At 39.4% G+C, this 20621-nt stretch overlaps 1 protein-coding gene across 13 annotated transcripts in view; it reads left to right on the plus strand.

The window, feature by feature from the left end:
• Positions 1-20621, plus strand: part of cacna1db (calcium channel, voltage-dependent, L type, alpha 1D subunit, b) — a 92465-nt gene that overhangs the window by 25212 nt on the left and 46632 nt on the right. For all 13 annotated transcript variants that reach the window (XM_063465164.1, XM_063465160.1, XM_063465161.1 and 10 more), the window contains exons 4-6: positions 13986-14125; positions 14776-14918; positions 19418-19570. In XM_063465164.1, coding sequence (XP_063321234.1) covers positions 13986-14125; positions 14776-14918; positions 19418-19570 — 436 coding nt within the window. The remainder of the gene's footprint in view (positions 1-13985; positions 14126-14775; positions 14919-19417; positions 19571-20621) is intronic.

Here is a 20621-nt window from a genome sequence, read left to right on the forward strand (position 1 = left end):
CCAGTTCCTTCTGCCAAAAAAACATCCCCACAGCATGATGTTGCCATCATCATGCTTCACTGTAGGGATGGTATTAGCCATTTCTGGCTTCCTCCAGAAATGCCGCCGGACATTCAGGGGTTGATGGCTCTCAACAGGAGAGAGAGGCAGACTGAGAGGAGGAAGAGAAGAACAAGAAATTGAGAACAAGGAGGCCAGGAGAGTGTTCAAGGCTGAAGACTTCATTCTTTGTTTCATCAGACCAGAGAATTTTGTTTCTCATGATATGAAAGTCATTCAGGTACCTTATGGAAAACTCCAGGCTGGCTGTCATGTGCCTTGGGGAGTCCTGCAGATATTGTCTTACTTCTGGAAAGCTCTCCTCTCTTCACAGAGCAACACTGGAGCTCTGTCAGAGTGACCATTGGGTTTTTAGTCATCTCACTGATTAAGAGCCTCAGATGGGGTGGGTGGCCAGCTTTAGGAAGAGCCTTGGTGGTTCTTCCATTTACAGATGATGGAGGCCACTGTGCCTCGTGCCTCACTGGATGATCTGATATCGTCGTGTTGGTGTTGTTCCTGCATCATCATAATAAATGTTGTTCCAGGCTCAACATTGCAAGTGACCAATCAAATTGTTGTGACGTAATACTTTTGCAAGCCAAGCCATTCATTCATTTATGAAATTCCAATGTTGCAAGGACAATATGTATAATGCTTACCGTTTATTAAAGAACAGTATCCTGAAATGCAAAGAATTTAAATTGCTGGATCGGCGGACAGAGGCGGTTTCTCACAAGTTAGGTACTTTTGTTTTTTTACGGCGTTTTTTTCCGAAGTTGCAAAACTATGACGTCACAACAATGTGATTGGTCACTTGCAATGTTGAACGTGGAACAACATTTATTATGATGACGTGGAAACAACACCAACACGAGGATATCAGATCGTGGGTGCTCACTGGGATCTTTCATGCTGTAGAATGGAATTTGGAACAAGTGAACTTTTTTGTCGTCAGCCTTCACCAGTGATGTTTTGACTGCATTTGTAGCCACACTCACTCTTTTAACATCTGGATTATGAACATCTCTTATCTGAAAATAGTTTAATTTAATTTAATTTCTGTGTATCCCAAATCGATTTTACTTTGTCCAAAGATGGTACATGCAGTCAGGTCCATGAGATAAAGTTTTTCTAAATGTCTCTTTTTACATCCTTACATTGAATTTGCCATTTTAATGGAGATTTTTAGCTTGAATTCAAGTATTTTAATAAAGCATTACAATAACCTTTGAGGAATTAAATCAATTTTTTGTTTAGTGCCATCATTTTTACAGGCTTTAAAGTAATTGTGCAAGTTACCATAATTATATACATAATTATTATATTTATATTTTACATACTTGGGTGCCAATCCTTTGCAATGACTGACTGATGTCCTGAAACCAGTGACATTAACTAAAAGGAGGTACTTTCTAACATGCACATCTAGGACATGATTTTTGACAGACTACTCTGACACAGTAATGCAAAGCATTTGATCTTATTTCGGATGACTTCTTGGCTGTTTATCTTTTATTTAGTTGTTTTGGCACACTCATACAACAGATACAACTACATCTATTTTAATAATCAATTACATCTACAGGTCGTGGACAAATGTATAAAGTTTGACTTAATTTGGAGATAAATTAGTCTTGATGATACAGATTCCCCTAATGAAACACACCCTACTACTGCATGAAGTGTGGCCTTCAGAAGGAGACAGTGTCTCTAAGTCAGGACTTATCAGTATAATAATTAGGGAGAATTACAGAGCTCTCTGTATCATCTACATCTAACATGATATCACAGGACAGACCTCTATTTCTGTAAATGAGAGATCTGTGAGGGATGAGGGACGCAAACAGGGAGACAGGAAGCTTACAGTAAAAATCAAATCTTTGCCAGCTCTAACCTGCAGCACATGAACAGTAGAGGTGAAAATATGTAATGGTCTATATTGCAACCACTTCAGTTTATCTCATGAATATAACATGTAGATAAAAAGATGGACCTAATCATTAAAACGAGTGGTGTGCATGCATGTGTGACTGCAATCCTGCCTTTCTTGTTTAATTCAGCATTTTCATGAAAGCTTAAAATATATATGTTTTTAAACGAGAGAAAATTAACATGATAAAAGGTTATCACAGCCTGATATAATCTTTGTGAAAAACTTTCTTCTTCTCCTAAGAATAAAAAGATAGGAATATCGGTGGTTCTTCTGTTGATGTCCTGCTCATTGCTTTGAGCAGGACATCCTGAGCCTTTCTGGCTGTCATTAATCTGATTAAGACCAAAGGGAAATGGGCTAATAGGAGCTGATTAGCCTGCTTCTGGCTGTCTGGTTGATTCACCTACATGACCGTGACCTCACAAACAACCATGGAGTGGCCTGCTGACAGAATCACACTAAAGCACTCTCACTCTTACACTCTCACAAGAGCATACACAGACGTCCACAAAAATATTCCCATGCATAAACACTCTCATAAAGTTAGCTAGCAGAGGTGGTAGTGTAGCTGCCAAAGAATGTTTTTGAGGACAAAGAGGCCCTGCAGAGGCACCGTGCTTCTCAGAACCACAGTCTTTGAAGCCGTTCTGGACAATATCAGACTTCAGCATAGCTATCCACCAATCTAGTGCAACATTAAACCCATGCCTGCTGAGTCCATGCCTCGATGGATCAGAGCCGCTTTTTTCTGCACGAGGGGGAGCTATACATTATTAAGCAGTTGGTTTTAATGTTGTCACTGATTGGTATGGGACTGGCTACAGCTCCTTGGTTCCCCCTGTGTAGATATTACCATGACACATCATCAGCTGCTGATGTCATTTGACATCAGTAAAAAAAAAATCTCTTGTTCCAGAGGGCTTTTCCAGTACAGGGCGAAAGTAGAAAGACAAACAGAAAATGATTTTTTTAGAGGTGAAGGACATACAGAGACCAGGCTTTGGCTTTAGAGTCCAAAGAGGAGCCAATGTGACACCTCGTGTTTGTCTTGCTTGGTTCTTCACCTTTTTTAGGCGATAGAGAACTGATTCATGCATCGGGATCTATTTAATTTCGATTCTGTTCATGCTTAAAAACACAACAATCAGCAGACAAATCATGTGATCCACTCTGACATCATCGCAGTGGATCGCAGTTCATTCATAGCGCATCATGGGATACTACAATAACTCTTAGGTGCTGAATTGCCGTGGTTTAAACACACACAAACCACATACACAATGCAGCCTGAGCCACATTGCATTGAACCTAATGACAGCTCGTATTACCATCACTGAGGGAAGTGACATCGACTGAACCTGCGTCAGCTCTCTCTCTCTGTGTGTGCTCTGATGCTCCCAGCTGATTTGTTAGGCAGGTCAGGCATGGTGATGTTCCTTGTTTGTGATCGATTATAAGCATGCAGTCACACACGCATACACTCAGGCATATATGCTGTGCATAAATTGGGTCATCAAAGGCACATGAAAAGACGGTCCATTGGAAAAAAATCATCAAAAGCATTTTAATCTGTCAATTTCATACAAACACAGTAAAAAATGACCAAAATAAACTAACTGGAGTGATATTTAAAACCAGCGACAACATGAAAAAAGCTAGTTTGTGCTTTTATGTTAGTGTCTTTAGTCTTTTCATGTTGAGATCGGGACGCCTGGACACTTTTGTCACTGAAGTCTGTGTATCTGGTGCCAATGGTATTGCATTACTCATGATGGGAAGACTGAAATCCTTAATGTATGGAGCTAGAAGAAGGGGGAATACACCCAGCAGGATAAAGCAAATCTGTTGTGTTCAACAACCAAGGGTGTGAAGAACCAGACAGAAAAAGAAATGTAGGTTTGTCGGTATAGCAGCCATCTGCAGACTGTCACTGCTCAATTTTACAGCTTTTCTATAGTTAACACCTCCACTGCTGTCACCTCCAATCATTTATTTCCACACTTTTTCTCTCCTGTCCACTCAGATTATTTACAGCCTTATGTAACTGGGTCTGGAATTGTGTCGCTTCCAATTCAAATGAAATTAGTTTCAGTACTGGGATCATTCCTGGATTCGGTCATGGATTATTTCTCAGTATAGTACACACATCTGTGCATGTTTTTTTTTCCCATGGGTTCTTCTAATAGCATCATATGAAAACACTGCACCGAACCAATGTAAATTTATTTATAGGTAATCTTAAATCTAAAGAACAGTGTCATAATTCCTTTGAGAAAGGAAGTGTTCGCCCACAGAGGCCGTTCAGTGAGGAGCTGCTTTTGTCCTGCATTATTTTGGTACACACATTTCTGCCTTGCCTGCTATCTTTCGGTGTGCTAAACAACAGCAGACTCTTGTCACAGCAGCTCCGAAACTTACACAAAGGCTGATAAGAGGGAAGCATGGAGGAGAAGTGAAGATGGCAGAGAGCTTTTCTCTTCCCTCAGGCTAACAGCACAGATAAACGTGAAAACAGTCTGCACTAACAATGATCCAGTATGATTTGAACCCCTTAATCCACATAATCAAACGCTCATTTTCACAGTTTAGTGAGAGTGTTTTTGGCCGTTGTTACTCTCTGCATTTGCATTATTATTATTATTTTTTGATAGACTGACACATTTTCAAGCATTAACACACAGTTGATCAGTGCTTTGGTTTGCATAATATATTCTTTAACTACTACTGCAGATCTGTAGGTGAGATCAGGACAACTAATCCTAACCAAGACTGCCAAACCACTTTCAAATAATGAATTAGGTGGTCATGTGTACTGGGAGAGTGCAAAAAAAATTACTTGTTAGTATAACTGCAAAGATTCACACAACATAATGTGGCACTTGCAGAGTACAGCCAAATCACCACTGCTGCTCCCACTTTCTCATATTGGAGAACACAATAATTGATTCTTATCATTTTACCACAGTCTATTGACAGAGTGTACATATACAGCAAGTATGCAGGAAGAACTGCACTGTATGTAACTCATTCTGATTCACCATCTACGTGAAGCATGTTATACTTATTTTAAGTTACCAGTGTGTATTTAGAGGTTTCTGTTTCACGCTTAACTCTTTTTTTTTTATCCAACAAGCTAATGCAAAAGTTATAAGATATCATATACAGCAATACCAATTTCACACTAATCCAATTCTGTTAGTAGTTTAAAAAAATTGTTTTTATTTGTGTATGTGATTTTCCTTTTTCCTCACATATACATTGCCCTTCACTCTCCACTGCTCTTTTCTCTCTGGCTCGCTGTGATGTCGTTGCATTTATACTCATCAACTTTTCTGTTGCAGTTTCCCAAGACAACAGCAAAAACACGAGCCATGCTTATGCAGAGCAGACTGACCGTCTGCATGAAGAACAGTGCTCTATGCATGTTAAAATGAAACTCAATTATATCAAATTAATATAATTATTCTGTGAGGGAAAAGTCACAGAGCGTTACATTGAGTCATCATGGTAACACACGTTCACATCACATACGCACACACTGGCCAATGTAAACACAGAAATACACGCAGTGCGCTCTGCCTCTTTTAGACTCCATATTATTATATGAGTGTATCCTTACAGTGAATAGTGAATGATCACTTCATTATATGATTTAAGGGCTAACCTGATCAGATACATGCCAGGCAGTTAGCTAAAGATGAGCACTGTACAAAGATGCTTTGTACATGCTCTTGTAAAAAAATAATAATATTATTTTAAACTATTTCAGTCCTGTTCGGTTGACGTACATGCTTACATGGGGGTTGTACTGTCTCAGCGTATGTGAGCGCCTGCTTTTGTCCCACATTAACTTCAGAGGCTGAATGTGAGGCAGACGTCCACGTGCCCTCTCAATTTTTCTGAATGTGCAAACAAGGGTACCACCTACACATGTCCTTCAAGTGGTGTAGAAAATACTATAATAAGAACAACTACTTGTCCGCAGATATCTACTATGTGATACAAAATATTATTCCACATTTGTGCACACTGCTCTTTGCAAAAATGTGTCTTCTCTCTCCCATAGTTTTCCTCTTCTCTTTCCCCCTCCCCCACACATTAAAAAAAAAAAAATTTTTTACTCTCAGTAAACTCGAAGCAAGAGTTTTGTGTTAAATGCAGCTGAAATATAGAAAAGTTGTTTGTTGCAAATACCTATAATATCTTTGCAAATCTGCTTGACATAAACTGAATGGATGCAAAATACATTCATTTGACCAGATTCCATTAAATTCCATATGTAATTAAATGTGTTAAAGTGGGTAGAATTTAGTGTACAACACTGCTGAAGGCTGACCCTGTCAGTGAGGGTGTGAGGTTTCTTCCTGTTACAAGGGAGTTTTTTTCTTCCCACTGTCACCTAGTAATTGCTCCTAGATCATCTGATTGATTTGGTTTTCCCTCCAGTAATGTAGGGTCTTTAACTTACAGTATAAAGCACCTTGAGGCGTCTGTTTATTTGGTGCTATATAAATGAACTCGAATTGAATTAAATAGAAACAAGCGGGAGGAATGTATACATTCACCCATGCCCACAGTACAAATCCACGACTCACTTGTACAAGTATTATACTGTATTCTTCAAAACCCCACAGGTTACCCCAAGGACTCCTGATACTAGAGATAAAATCAGTATCTTGGTATCACAGAATATTAGTTTCTACCAAGTCAGCAATTTTTCAAAATAAAAAATAATCAAAAGAAAAATATATTACACGCAACATTTGGGTTTTAAAATCAGGGGCATTCATTTATGTGTGTGGCAATTTAGATTTATTAAAGAAAACACCAATGTACCAGAGTTTGCTCTTAAAACTGGCAGTGCAGCAATTTGCGCATTTGTCCAGTCTAGTGAAGGACTGGTGTGCAGAAAAGAGCTGCCAATCATCTGTCGTACAGCCCAGTTAAAATACTAAAGAAACGTAGCTGCTGCATTGCAATCATTAAGCTCACATGGAGCATAACCTTTTAAATCTTTTCATATCAACAGCACAGCTCTACCTGAGTGCTCATAACCCAAACTGTGCTTGATTGAAAACATGGTCTGGAGTCTCTGTAAGTCCAAAAACATCAACTAGGACATTTTGTTCATCCGCTGCACACAGACTGTCAGCTCTTTTGGCTTTAGCTCAAGCAAGAGAAATTTCTTGTCTAGCTCCCAAAACAGGGGATTTTGGAGCTTACAGGACTCGCTGCTCCTCCTTAAATCAATTAAGCTGCTTCGCTGGGAGTGGATGGACCTCAGTTTGTGCTGCTCTCTACGGGAAGCAAACGCATCTTATGCCATAGTGTACAAAGTCATTTTGCACAAGGAGATTAATGCTCGCTGCCATCCTGTTTTACTAAACTGACCCCAAATGCTTACAGTGAACACAAAAGGCCTTTTGCTCTTCCACAGAAAAGTCCTTTTTCAGTTGTCTTCAGCTCCACTGGCAGATTGATCTCTCCTCCACACAATAGGAAGCGAGTATATGGAATTAAAAAGCGTAATAACAATTAAACAGTAATATTAACACATAATGTGCATTATTTGGATCATACGTTTGTCTTTCGTATTTTGATGACGTAAAAGCATTATTTTCAAGCTGAAGGACTGAAAACTGAATGTAGGGCATCTCCTGTTCATCTAAACCAATAGGGTGTACCAGAGGCAGTCGTCTTGAGTATCCCTCACTTAAGCACTTCAAGTTTCATTCTCTGCCCACACATGCAACAAGCCTGATTTCCATGGCGACAGCATCCCTGTTACAAGCACGGGAGGAGCATTTTTCACTGAGCTCGGACACAGGAAACAAACACAGGGGATGCTGTCCTTTGAGGAAGAACATGACAAAAACAAACACAGCATTCGTTCTGGATCCTCACTTTTAACAGAACAAAAGGCCAAAGACAGACGTCTGTTGACAGTGTTTAGGTGCCCCCCCCCCCCCCCCCCCCCCACACACACACACACACCACCCCGTCTTGCTTTTTCTCTCTCCTGGTCAGCACTCAACCCCGCTCCAGTTCTCTCACGCAGAGGCAGCTTCAGGCCTGCGCCACGTGCTTCTCTCACACTCCACTTACTATCCAGGAATCCCTCGGGGATGGGAAGAATAAAAGGGATTTAATATTTATTATATAACATCATAGCATGTGTGCTATAGCTAGGTATGTAACAGGGCAGAGACCAAAGTCTGCTTAAAGACTACACTTAATAAATCCACTTCTGTGCATTGTAGGCTTTGATAGTTCCTATAATCCTTACCTTATTATGGGCTTAAAAACAAAATGAGTTCTTGCAGGTTGTTATTCAGTCGAGATATTTAAACAGACAAATAGCAAAATTGAAAGCGCCTCTCCATGTTCATGAAGTGCTGAAGTCTCCCCGCAGCTGCTTCACAATAAACGTCATAATACGTAATTTCACTGGAAAGCTTTTAAAGTGAAGCAGATGCAGGAAGTGTTTACTTTTAATTAATAGCATTGCATCCCTGCACCTGTCCTACTGCTATCTGCTGCTTCTGTTCTTGTCTGCATAATGGTTTGGCCTAAAGGCAATTGTTTACGCACAGCTCTCTTAAGGTCCCATCACAGCGTTACAATCAGCTTGAGGTCTGGGCTTTGCAACACCTTGATTGTCTTGTGTTTTCAGCTATTCTGTTGTAGATTAGCTGCTGTGCTTGGACCCATTGTCCTGTTGTATGCTCTAACAAGCTTAAGCAGTTGGACAGATGGCCTCACATTTGACTCCAGAATACTTACAGAGGAGTTCATGGTAAACTCAGTGACTACAAGGTGGCCAGATCCTGTGTACCTGTGTTCCAACAACATAGCTGGTATGAGCTGTTTCTGATTTTCACCAAACGTCTGTGTTTTACAGCCAGACATCTCCACTTTGGTCCCATCTTCTTGTTCCAACAGTCTCGTGTTTGTTCAGATGCAGCTTCTATTTTCCAGTTGTACTGTCATGAGCTTTAACATTTAACATGATAACTTTTTCTATCTTTCCATCATACAAATGTGTATTCATTAGGTTTTTTATGTGTATACAACTTGCATTGTGAGATCACCTATGCACTACGTTTGTTGTCTCCATTGTCCTGTGGTAATCTCCACTCTTCATTATCGGCCTTACTCCCAAGTCACGACCTAAATCCAGTTCGCTGAAACACACAGCACACAGGCACACACACACATACAATTTGTCAGCTGTTCCCTAAACAGAACAGCGAACGTTTCATTCCTGTGTAAACAACAAGAGGACAAGGCAAGAATGCTAAATGGACGTAGGCAGGTGTGTGTTCATGTGTGCTTTGAAGGGTCTTATCACTGAGAAACAGCTCTGAATTGTGGGGCTTGTTGACGTTAACTGGTCCCCCCCCCCCCCAGTGTTGAGACACCACTCTCAGTTTACACCGTTAACAATTAAGACACAGACAAAGACATGGCCATTGTTGAAATACCAATATTTACACAGCAGCTGAGTTACTCATACAGAGCATCTGGATAGTTCTGCAGTATGAAAAGACCAAAGCAGTGAATTTGCTTGTTTTTGATTACAAATTAAAAAAAACTTGCATAAAGGATATTTCCATTTCTGGTGAAGAGTTTGCAGACCTTGTAGAAATATCTCAGTTTATGTTTTTCTGTATTGGATCTAAATCAGAAGATTTTGATACACATCTGTCAAACTCATATTTGTTTGAGGTACAGTAGAAAATGCAGATTTAACAGCTTTGCCAAACCAATGTAAAAATGTTTTTTTAAACTTAAGCTTAAGACATGTGCTCCTTTCCATTAATCTGACAGCATCTGAATAGGCTGTCTTCGTGTTTGACAGAGCCACCTGTTCAGCTTTCTGTTAAAAGTTGCAAAAGCCCTATGAGTTCTAGGTTTGACCCAGAAACATTTACATATCAGTTTTATATTGCACAAGACTGAACTGCGAGCAGACAGGTACTCAAAACACAAAGCCTGTCTTTGACGTTTTTGTGAGTTGCTCCACTCACTAAATTCCCCTAAAAGTAATAAAGTTTGCATAATGACGTGATCTCGCCAACTCTTTTCTTATTTATTGCAGTTTTGCTTATAAAGGTATAGTTAAATCTCACTAGAAGTTCATGCTGACAATTCCTTTGCATCTGTTGTCACTGCCATGCATATACAAGTCTTATCTGTTGTCTGTTATCTTTTCATTGTGTTGGAACACAGCTGAAATTAGGAGACGGGGTTATGTTTATTAAATTTAACAATACTTGTCATTGGTGTCCGAGAAAACATTCTGCCTACTCAATACAAAAAAAATACTGAAGTCATGAAAGACAAATATATTTTAATTTAAAAGTTTCATAACTGAAAAAAAAAACATGTTTCCTGCACTGGAGATTTAAAACTTTCCAGATCACACTGAACGACAGTGGGTAAACAGGTCTGAGTGACCACTGTTATCCTCGTTCCATGTTGACAATGCCTCCATTCATCACACATGAGGGGTGAGTGCTTTTGATAAGAATGGACATCATATGGTATAGCTTTAGCACTCACCAGCTGTGACCCCCAGTGGGGTCAGCTGTAGGAGATTTTGTCAGACATCATTAAAACATCAAATCCAGGATGTCTTTTGGAAGAATGAAGCATCCATCCTTCCTGCTGTTGTTACAGAGACTTTAGAATCAATGTCTGGGTGCACTGACGCTGGTGTGACGTGGCCGCTCGACAGCTTGCTATGTTTTGTTGTTTGTGCCTGTTATTTGTAGTCTTACTGTACATCTTTCTGCACAGTGATGCTCAGAGCTCCAGTGACTGCCTGAAAAGAAAATACGTCTGTAATCTTAAGTAGACTGCATGGATAAATTGCATGCTCACTGTTAATCTAAAAAGTCAATGCACTTAGAGCTAAAACTTAAAAAAAAATACTGATGATAACACTATAGTAGCCTACAGCGGATGCTGATTAAGTGTTCTTCTTTAAGCCACCATTGCCAGCGGCATTTAAAATTTTTCAGTGAAAGTGTTGGTCTGGTTGACTTGCTGCTTTTCAGAAGAATGGTTTGAGTTTGTGTATCATTGCAGGTCTCTCTGCCTGCTTGTGTGGGTGTGAAGTCTGAGTGTGCGTGCTGCTGATGTCGTCAGTCTCTTTCAGTAACCACGTATCTTTGCGCACGTTGTCCGAGTGCGTTCTGCGTGTCTGCGTCCTTTAAATCAACAACAGGAGTGCTTAACTTAATGGGCCTTAAAACCTGCCGACTCACTAACCTTTTGGTTTCGTAAATAAGAGACAGAGAGAGGATGACAAGCGGAGAGAAAGCAAGAGAGAGAGAGAAAGTTGTGTGTGGGAGAGGCAGAAAGAGAGAGAGAGGGAGAGAGAAGTGAGATACGTAGGAGAGAGAAATGTGTTTCTGTGTGAAAGAAAAAGAAAGTGGAGGTGAGAAAGTGAAATAATGTGTAAGCACAATAAATAGATGTGTGTGTTTGTGTGTGTGTATGTGGAAATATCCAAATTCTGGGACATATTTCCATTACCGGGCACATAGTTACCATGGAAACATGCTGATGATGCACCAGGACATACAGTATGACTTGAAGACTTTTCATCTTTTCTGTTTTTTGGCCTCGAAATATACGCACTGGTAGCATGTCTGCTGCTTAGCGGTCACCGCTTCGGTTTTTCTGCACCGCTTTTGCCCGAGATGATGTATCAGTCACACAGCGGCATTAATTTTGCGACGTCCTCTTTTGGATTTTGTGTTGTTGGCTTTCAGTACATCTCTCCCTGAGATGTGTTTATGAGGTTCACCTGAATGCAAATGAATGAAAGGGGGTCATTTCCACCCACAGTCACATCCTTCCATATAAAGCCAGTGTTACATCATATTTCACAATGCTGCTGCTGTATAAAACCTTGAGCTCTCAAAAGACATCTTATGATTGTCTCTTCTGTTTTTTTCTTTTTTCTTTAGGTGCAAACATCGTGTACTCATGAAAAACTCACAATTTTCTTTACTTTCAGAACCAGACTCACAGTCCATTCTTGAACTAGAACACTTGTGCGATATGCTTTATGGGTACCTGAACATTTCAGGACTGAGCCACATTTAACTTAAAACATCACTACTGGAAAGTTTGTTTCTGCTTGTTGTGTTATGTCTATTCTCAACGCATCATGATGTCTGCTCCTGCACTTCAGCACTGTCTTGTTACATGTGACACTAGGGCTCTAAGAGAAATGCTGTTTTAGTTTTATTTTATATGGACACACTTGAAGTCTGAATCATGAAAATACGAATAAATCATCAGAATGAACACAGCGCACTATTGCAAGCCTTATATGTAGAATCTTTAGCAAACTTTTATTTTAAGGAATGATATGGTTCCTTAAGATCTAGATTTACATTGTCACACCTCACAAACATGTGGACATGGGAGGAAGAGTGCATGTATAATGGGAAAAGGATGTTGAAGATGGAGCTGCCAGGCAGGAGGAAAAGAGAAAGCTCACAGAAAGGATTTGTGGATGTAGCAGGGGATTGGTGTGCCAGAAGAGGATGCTAGGGTTAGACTGAGATGGAAGCAGATGATGTGCAGTGGTGACCCCTGTGGCAGCCTGAAGAAAAAGAAGAAGAAGAAGACATGTGTTACATGTGTATAGATATAAATACAAACAAAACTGGCGAGGCTGTCTTGGCTCACAAAGAGATATACACCATAAATACCACAGAGTTCACCGAGTTTTATCAGTGCGCAACACCCTCCTAACATAAATGAAAATTCATCTATTTTAAAGCTGTGTTTTCACGTCAATATTACAACCTTATTATAGTAACTCAACTGATAATTGATCAGCGGATTATTAGAGAGATTTCCGTTTGATGACGTACTTTATGTCCATGGATGAAATATTACCTTTTTTTAATCTTGATTTCATCTGGCTGAATAGATTTAGGATTAATTTTTAAAGTACTTTTTCAGGGTTTTTTTTCTTTTTAGTCAGCATGTCCTCTAGCTCAGCACACGCAGGCTACATTTGTTGAATGTGCTTTTATGTTCAAATTATTTCTGTGATAGGACGGGGGGGGGGGGGGGGGGGACTGAAAACATGGCAAAGGTTTTTTAAAAAAAACTTTTTCTTTGCCTGTCCCATTTGGTTCTTTAGCCGTCAGAATTGTTGTCTGAAGGCCAACAAGGATACCCAATGGATTTACTTTACCAAGTGGATCATCGCGGCCTTGCCGTATTGGTCCTTTTGGTCGACCTTTGTTGTTATTATTGATTTTATTTTATTTTCAGTTGTTACAGACGGGACAGACATGACTAGGGGATAGGAAAGGGAGAAAGAAAGATGAAGGAAAAAAACAGAGGGGACGAGGGACAGTGAGAAAGGGCACTTAAAAAGAGAAAGAGAGAAAGAAGAAAGAAAGAAAAACTCCTGGATCACCTGTTGAGAGAAAAAGAAGAGAAAACAAGCAAAAAAAACAAAGCAACATACTAAACACAACACCATCGCATTAATCTAGCTAAGTGTAAACAGCAGTAAATACTAAATATTGAATGTTGTGGTGCAGCACGTAGGACCGACAGCGCACAATGTGCTATGAGGTAGCAGCCAAGAAAGGTGTAGTTTATGTCTATGGACAGTGAACACCCGTGTGCACACCTGTGTGGATCAGCGCGCTTGTATTCAAAAGGTTTCCCCATGTAACGGTCTGCTAGAGGGTGTAGGGAGCCATAGCCCCGTCCCCCAGGGCATGAAGCAGGCATGGAGGAGATCCAGGCCCCAGACATCCAGAGGTCCCAAACATGGCGAAGCTTAAGTTGAAATTTGTCATTGACCAATGCCTTTTATTGATAACAGATACCTGTTGCGGGTGCAAGTCGTTGCACACACCATTGACCAGCCAGGTCGCAAAGTTTAAATAAACATCTTTCATTGTTTTCCACCCCTCTCCTCTTTACACCTGTTTTCTTCCTTGTTTCCGTTCCCTCTATGCAGGAGACAGTAGAATATGCCTTCCTCATCATTTTCACAATAGAGACATTTCTGAAGATTATTGCCTACGGTCTGGTGATGCACCAAAACTCCTACGTCAGAAACGGCTGGAACATGCTGGACTTTGTCATCGTCATTGTGGGGTGAGTTAGCACATAATGCAGGATATACGTACAAATACACATTTGCACACGCACTCCCACACGCACACAATTCTTTTTACATAAGAAACCAATCATGCGCACATCTTCTATGCTCTCTTCCATGTACTTGAAAAAAGATGGTATAACACACATTTGTGCATTTGCGCAACTTAGCCCAACATCTGGCAATCCTCTCTCTCAATCAAAAATGAATCATGACCTTATAAATTCTGTCCTGTATCACTGCAGTAGTGATGTTTTGAGCACATGCACCAAAGTGCACACACATACACGCACAAAGACACGAACACATGGCTTTGTATAGAGTGACGGTTTATCAGTAGACCACCTGGCTCCTGTGGGACTTCAATGTAAACTGTGATGAGGTGTGAAAAACTAAAGGTAAATATGCATAGACATATGTAAAGAGCACACACATAAACCATACACACTTGCACAGGCAGGTGCGTGAACAGAGAGACAAGAACAAAGAGGACTCGTGGCTTTGTTCATTGCTTTCTGACTCTTTTGCTTTTATCTTTTTCTGCTCTGTTTTCATCACGTTGCCATTACTGCTTCTTCCCTTACATGCCTCTGCCTCACTTTCTCTATATTTTATCTCCCGCTCTCTCCCCCTCTCTCATCTCCAGGTTGTTCAGTGTGGTTCTGGAGATGATAACCAAAGATGCAGATTCTGGTGGTCAGTCTGGAGGCAAACCTGGAGGGTTTGACGTCAAGGCCCTCCGAGCCTTTCGCGTGCTACGACCCCTTCGCCTTGTCTCTGGAGTTCCCAGTGAGTAAACATAAAAATGTGTAATAAATGTACATGTTTTACACCCTTAAGTCCAAACCAATTAATCTTCTCATTATTTAAGCGCCCTATGAACTCACACAGGGGTTCTCAGCTAATTTCACAGTGACTGAGTTGAGATGAGTGTAGATAATGTATGCTTGGATGCATGTGATGCTGCGATGGCACTGAAACACACAATGGAAGTAGAAAAAAAACAACAAAATCTCACAAAACACAGTGGAAATATATTTGGGGTGAAAATAATGGGACTAAACAGCTGCTGAAATTACAGAAATCAAAACATGTGAAGAATTGCTCTGAGACACATTAAAAAGAAGCGGAGGATTCATCAGTGTAGTGAGGGACAGATAGATACGTGTTTGCTATTGGAGCCAGATGTTCACGCCCACGTAGTTTTGAGAAATGGGTGTACCCAGCAAACATAAAATACTGTATCCTCAAAAGCTGGATTGGTGTCACTTGCACATAATTAAAACAGTAAAGCCACAACAGATCACATGTTGACATGAGTCATGGACTCTGAGTAAGGAAGGAAACATCTGGCTTGTTATTGGTGCACATTTCAAAAGCCAGCATCTGTGATGGTATGAGGGTGTATTAATACAAAGTGCACAAGACACTTTTGTGATACACACATTAATGCGTACCAGTTTTGGAGCAAAGTATGGTATGCAGACGAACCACACTGTGCACATATGGGATGTGAAGAGTATGGCACCATAGTAATGGAATCTACAGAATAGGATACTGAGGTAAACATGGCCCTGTCCCAACTTCCTACTGTCATCAAATTCAAGGAAAAATTAAAAAAACAGTAGATTTGTTTGAACTATTTTCTCCTAAATGCATGACTACGGCCTGTTATTAGTCTAAATTATCATTAAATTGATCTGTTCTGAGTTAGCATGGTTCCACCTGCTCCAACTATTCATTTTATTCCACTTATCCAGTTTAGGGTCACAGTTGGGCTGGAGCCTATTCCAGCTGTTACAGGGCGAGAGGTGAGCCTCAGAGCCTTTAATGTGCTGTTAGCATAAGTTAGAGTCTGCACTAGGGACATTTTCTTATTATAAGACACCTTTAACACCTTAAAGGTGACGGCATGTATTCTCTTCGCCAGCCAGGAATACTTTTTATCACAGATTTTAAAAAAAGAGGAGATCATGTGTACTGTAGATGTAAAGTTCACTACATCTATTAAACGAAAGGCTTCCTTACTGAAAAAGAAAACCCAGTTAAATCAGTCACATTAAAATGTAATTTGAACAGAGATGGCAAAGCATTGTAAAACATTAGTTTAATAAATTGGACGCTCTTCTTTGTGCTTACTTAGCTTTGTCATTCAGTCTTATGAGTAGCCCAATTTTTCAGTGATTTCAAAGTAGTGTTTTATTACATTATGGAACTTATTGAATTAGGGGACCATGTGTTTCACATTAACATTGTGTTGATATTTTCAGCCTGTTGTGTTTTATTCAACCCGGTGTTTTGTGTGAAAAACACTTCTTTGCTGTCCCCAGGTTCTCTCTGTTATGTTATTAGATTTCTATTCCAGCTCAGCTGAATTGTCTCTGCAAAGACAGTCACTATGGCAACCTTAAAACACCCAAGTAAAGGGTATTTCAAGCAGCTGGAGTGTTTCTGGTCATTTGTCCTTGAGGCAAAACAGCAGTTCTCATATGTTTTAAATGCATTTGAAGGTAATTAACTGGCTTTTATTAGTCAGCATGGCCAAATATCAACTACTCTATATTTTTCACTGCAAACAAAGGTGACAGGTAAACATGGGCAGGATGCAGTTGGGAAGCAGGACATGGTGACCCTGACCGAGTCTGTTGTTTCTGGTGTCGTTATCGCATCAACATTTGTAATAACAAGCCGTTAGAACTGCAGTGCTGTCAGATAACTATTTTAAATTCATTCAGTAATATTTAAATGCTTGATTTTAATATTGAATGATATGTTTTTAGTCATTCAGGATGGCAGAAATTATGCAGGAATAAATAAAACATCCCTAAGAAGTTTCACTGGATGTTTGTTAAAGTTTGTATGTAAGCTTGTTCGCTTATGTAAGCGAACAAGCTACCCAAAAGTGTATGATTATGCACTGAGATGTCATAATCTTGATAGTATTGTTAACAAGGAAAAAAGAGCCATAAGATCAATCGCAATATGCAGGAACCCTTTACCAAATAACACAAGGTTTCTTATAGTAGCTGTATGAAAAGCACAAGTCTAGCAAAAAATAAATAAATAAAAATATGAAGATGAGCTGCAATCACAAAGTCAGTTACCCTACCATAGGTACTACATAGTACTTTGTAATATCACACACTTAAATGATACACGTGTCTTTTGTCCTGTCTCCCTCCCCTCATGGCAGCAGACAGCTGCCCCTTCCTGAGACTGGTTCTGTTGGAGGTTTCTTCCTGTTAAACGGGAGTTTTTCCTTCCCACTGTCGCCAAGTGCTTGCTCATAGGACGTCGTCTGATTGTTCAGCTTTTCTCTGAATTATTATAAGATTTTTATCTTACAATATAAAGGTGATATTAAGATAACTGTTGTTGTGATTTGGCTCTATATAAAATAAAAATGACTTGAACTGAAAATAAAAAGACCTTAAATAATATATTCCTTAGTCTTTATTTGGCTTATTGATCTCAATAATCCACCTGTTTATGAAACAGCTCAAAACTTCTTTTAGTGGCCAAGGTAGGATGTGGGTAAAAGAATGATGGACTATTACAAAGTAGCAAGTGTATAAATTTTGATAAAGCACTATAACAACCTGACATCAGTGTCACTCCAGGTTCTCACCACTGAATGAGTAGCAACAGCTAACTATTTCCCATAATTCTGCTGCAGTTGAATTTTTGAGAAGGTCTCACTAAGTGAAATATTCACTGTGTTGTATTAAACACTTTAAAATTAAATCACGGTGCTAGCAACAGTAAAGCAGCATGACCTGTTCTTTGACTTGCTAACTTTACTGTCTGCTATACCCGTTCCAGCCTTTTATTGACGTCCAAGCTGGGCCTACTGGAACATTTCTATAGTCATTACTATTATCACTAACTATTTAGTGAGGTTTTGTTAGCTTGTGCTTTTGGGTTATTTGAGTATTGTATTTCTTCCACTGCCCCCCAAAGACAGTTGTATCCACTTGACTGTTAGCAGTGTAAAGGTAGTTTACCAAAATAAAAATAAGGTGGCTGGTTAAACATTAGCTCTTAGAAGTTTGTGTAGGTCCTATCATATTACCCAGTTTCTTTATCATTCAGTATATACTGTTTTCCTTCCGTGTTTCTGTTTTCAGCACACATTTGACCTTAAATCAACACATGCCCTAATGTGTCTACATTCTTTGAGTTGCCATAGCAACGTAGCATTTGCTAGGTCTGAGGAAAAAAAGTACCTCTGGGACAGATGAAGATGCATTGAGCTCAAACGACATTTTCAGTTCTATACTGAAACTGAGTTTAACGTTTGTCTTGTCTTTGCAGTCTAATTTAGCTGGGATGTTTCAACCCGTTAGCTAGTAAAGCAGAGGATAGTTTGCTAGCTTTCATTCCTATCCACTGATATAATTAGACTTTTGTAAAAAATAGTGCATTTTTACAAATGTGTACGTTTGCACTATTGTGAATACAGTGTTTGTGTGCGAGTTTCTGTATACCTATGTATTGTATAGCAAAAGACACAGTAGGTTGCCCACGTGCCGGGTGCTAGCTAAACAAACTTTGACTGGAAAAGTAATTTTTTTTTAAGAGTTTAGAGATTTTGTTCTGTAGCTGGTTATCAAAAATAAATAAATGTAAACTTTTTATTAATCCAATAAAGTCTTGATGGTTAAATACAGTTCCACCTTCTTAATAAATTTGCAGGCTTTGTATCTTTTTGGACTGTTTGACAGACAAAACGATCACTAACCCCACATTAGGAAATTCATTTTTCATCATTTTTTGTATTTTATTTATTGAATATGACTTAATACTGAGAAAATACTGTAAGACAAATTGCTAATGAAAATAAAGGTTATTTGCAGCTCTCACATTTATGTCTGTTTATTTTATATAACCAAGATAGATTCTTTTAAGGATGTTTAGTGAATAATAGGAAGAAACTCAATGTTCATTTAGATGCAGTGTTGTGGTATCAGTATGGTTTTCAGCTAATTACTTTTTACAGTACCTTTCAACATGAAATGCCATGATTTACCATGTAAAGGGTTACCATTAGTGTTTGTTGGAGTCGTATTCATTATTTACAGTCTAATTAGGCTTTATATTTTGGTCCTTTGTTTGCTTTCTTGCATAATCATTGTTATCATGGGCTTTTAGATTGATAATCATATCATGGCTTGGCTAAATGATTGGGTAAATAATTTGTGTTTTTGTCTTTTTGCATCTGTCCCAATTCCCACAGAGTAAAACTGATACTTCTTCTGACTGACTTTAGCTTCTGTTTATTTTTGCAGGTTTACAGGTGGTTTTAAATTCCATTATTAAAGCCATGGTTCCCTTGCTTCACATTGCTCTGCTGGTCCTCTTTGTCATTATTATCTATGCCATCATTGGCCTGGAGCTTTTTATTGGCAAAATGCATGCCACCTGTTACGTGACAGAAACAGGTAAGATTTCCTCCTTTCTTGTCTGCTACTACACGTCTGCTTCACTTTCTACAGACACCTGTTAAAAGAGGGATTTGTACTCCATAACGTAATGTAAACAGGCATACATGTCACCTTAGAACAGACTCGGGATTCAATCCCTGACCCAGAAAATGAATGGACACATGTACCTATGTGAATGGTGACAAACCACTGAAAACAGGGCAGAACAGCAGATGGTGGATTAAATCCAGTGATTAAATGACTAATATCTAGCTATTATGTAAACATGCTTGACCTTTGCTTTACCATTACTCTTTGATGTCAGTGTATCAGAAAAAAAGGGACATGTTGATGGACATTAGCACATATGTACACAAAGACACATACATAAAACCACAGTTATAGTCTAAAATGGCTGACTGACGGGATTGAAGCAGCTTAAGTCACAGGGATTTGCTGCATTACAACAGCTGTTATCGTGGAGTGTCACTCTCCCTCTCGTACACCTTTAACGTAATCTCGCCTTCTTTCACTCCCTTTCTTGCTTTCATCTGTTCTGTTTGCCTGGTGACTTCAGGAGAAGCACAGTAGGGTAAAGTCGAGAGATCACGACAGAGCAGGATTGAATCTCGCTTGAATCAAAGTCGCTGTGTGTTCACCAGCCCTGAAAAATAGCATTTAGCATGTGTTTTTTTTGGGATAGGTCAGAGGGACATGCATCCAAAAAAGGAAGAGGCCACATGTTTGGATTTGTGTGTGTAGAAGCACTGTGGTTATTTGATTAGGAAGGTGGAAAGTTTAACATGTGGGCTAATCTACAATGAGTGCACTGTAAGCGTGGGGTGTTGGGGCAAACTGTAATTAATGTCAGTGTATAGCATAATTTTCTGCATTGCTCCTATGATGATGGAATAATGTCAGAATACTAAACAGTGCAATTTTAAAGTGTGACACAGAGGAATGCATGAATGCCTCTATGGATTTCTGATACCCATTTTCTCATGGATATAGCTTAAACTTAACTTTATTATTATCTTTGCATGAAGTAATAATCCAATCATAATGTCAG

This window comes from Pelmatolapia mariae, linkage group LG20, assembly GCF_036321145.2.
Source record: "Pelmatolapia mariae isolate MD_Pm_ZW linkage group LG20, Pm_UMD_F_2, whole genome shotgun sequence".
Taxonomy (NCBI): domain Eukaryota; kingdom Metazoa; phylum Chordata; class Actinopteri; order Cichliformes; family Cichlidae; genus Pelmatolapia; species Pelmatolapia mariae.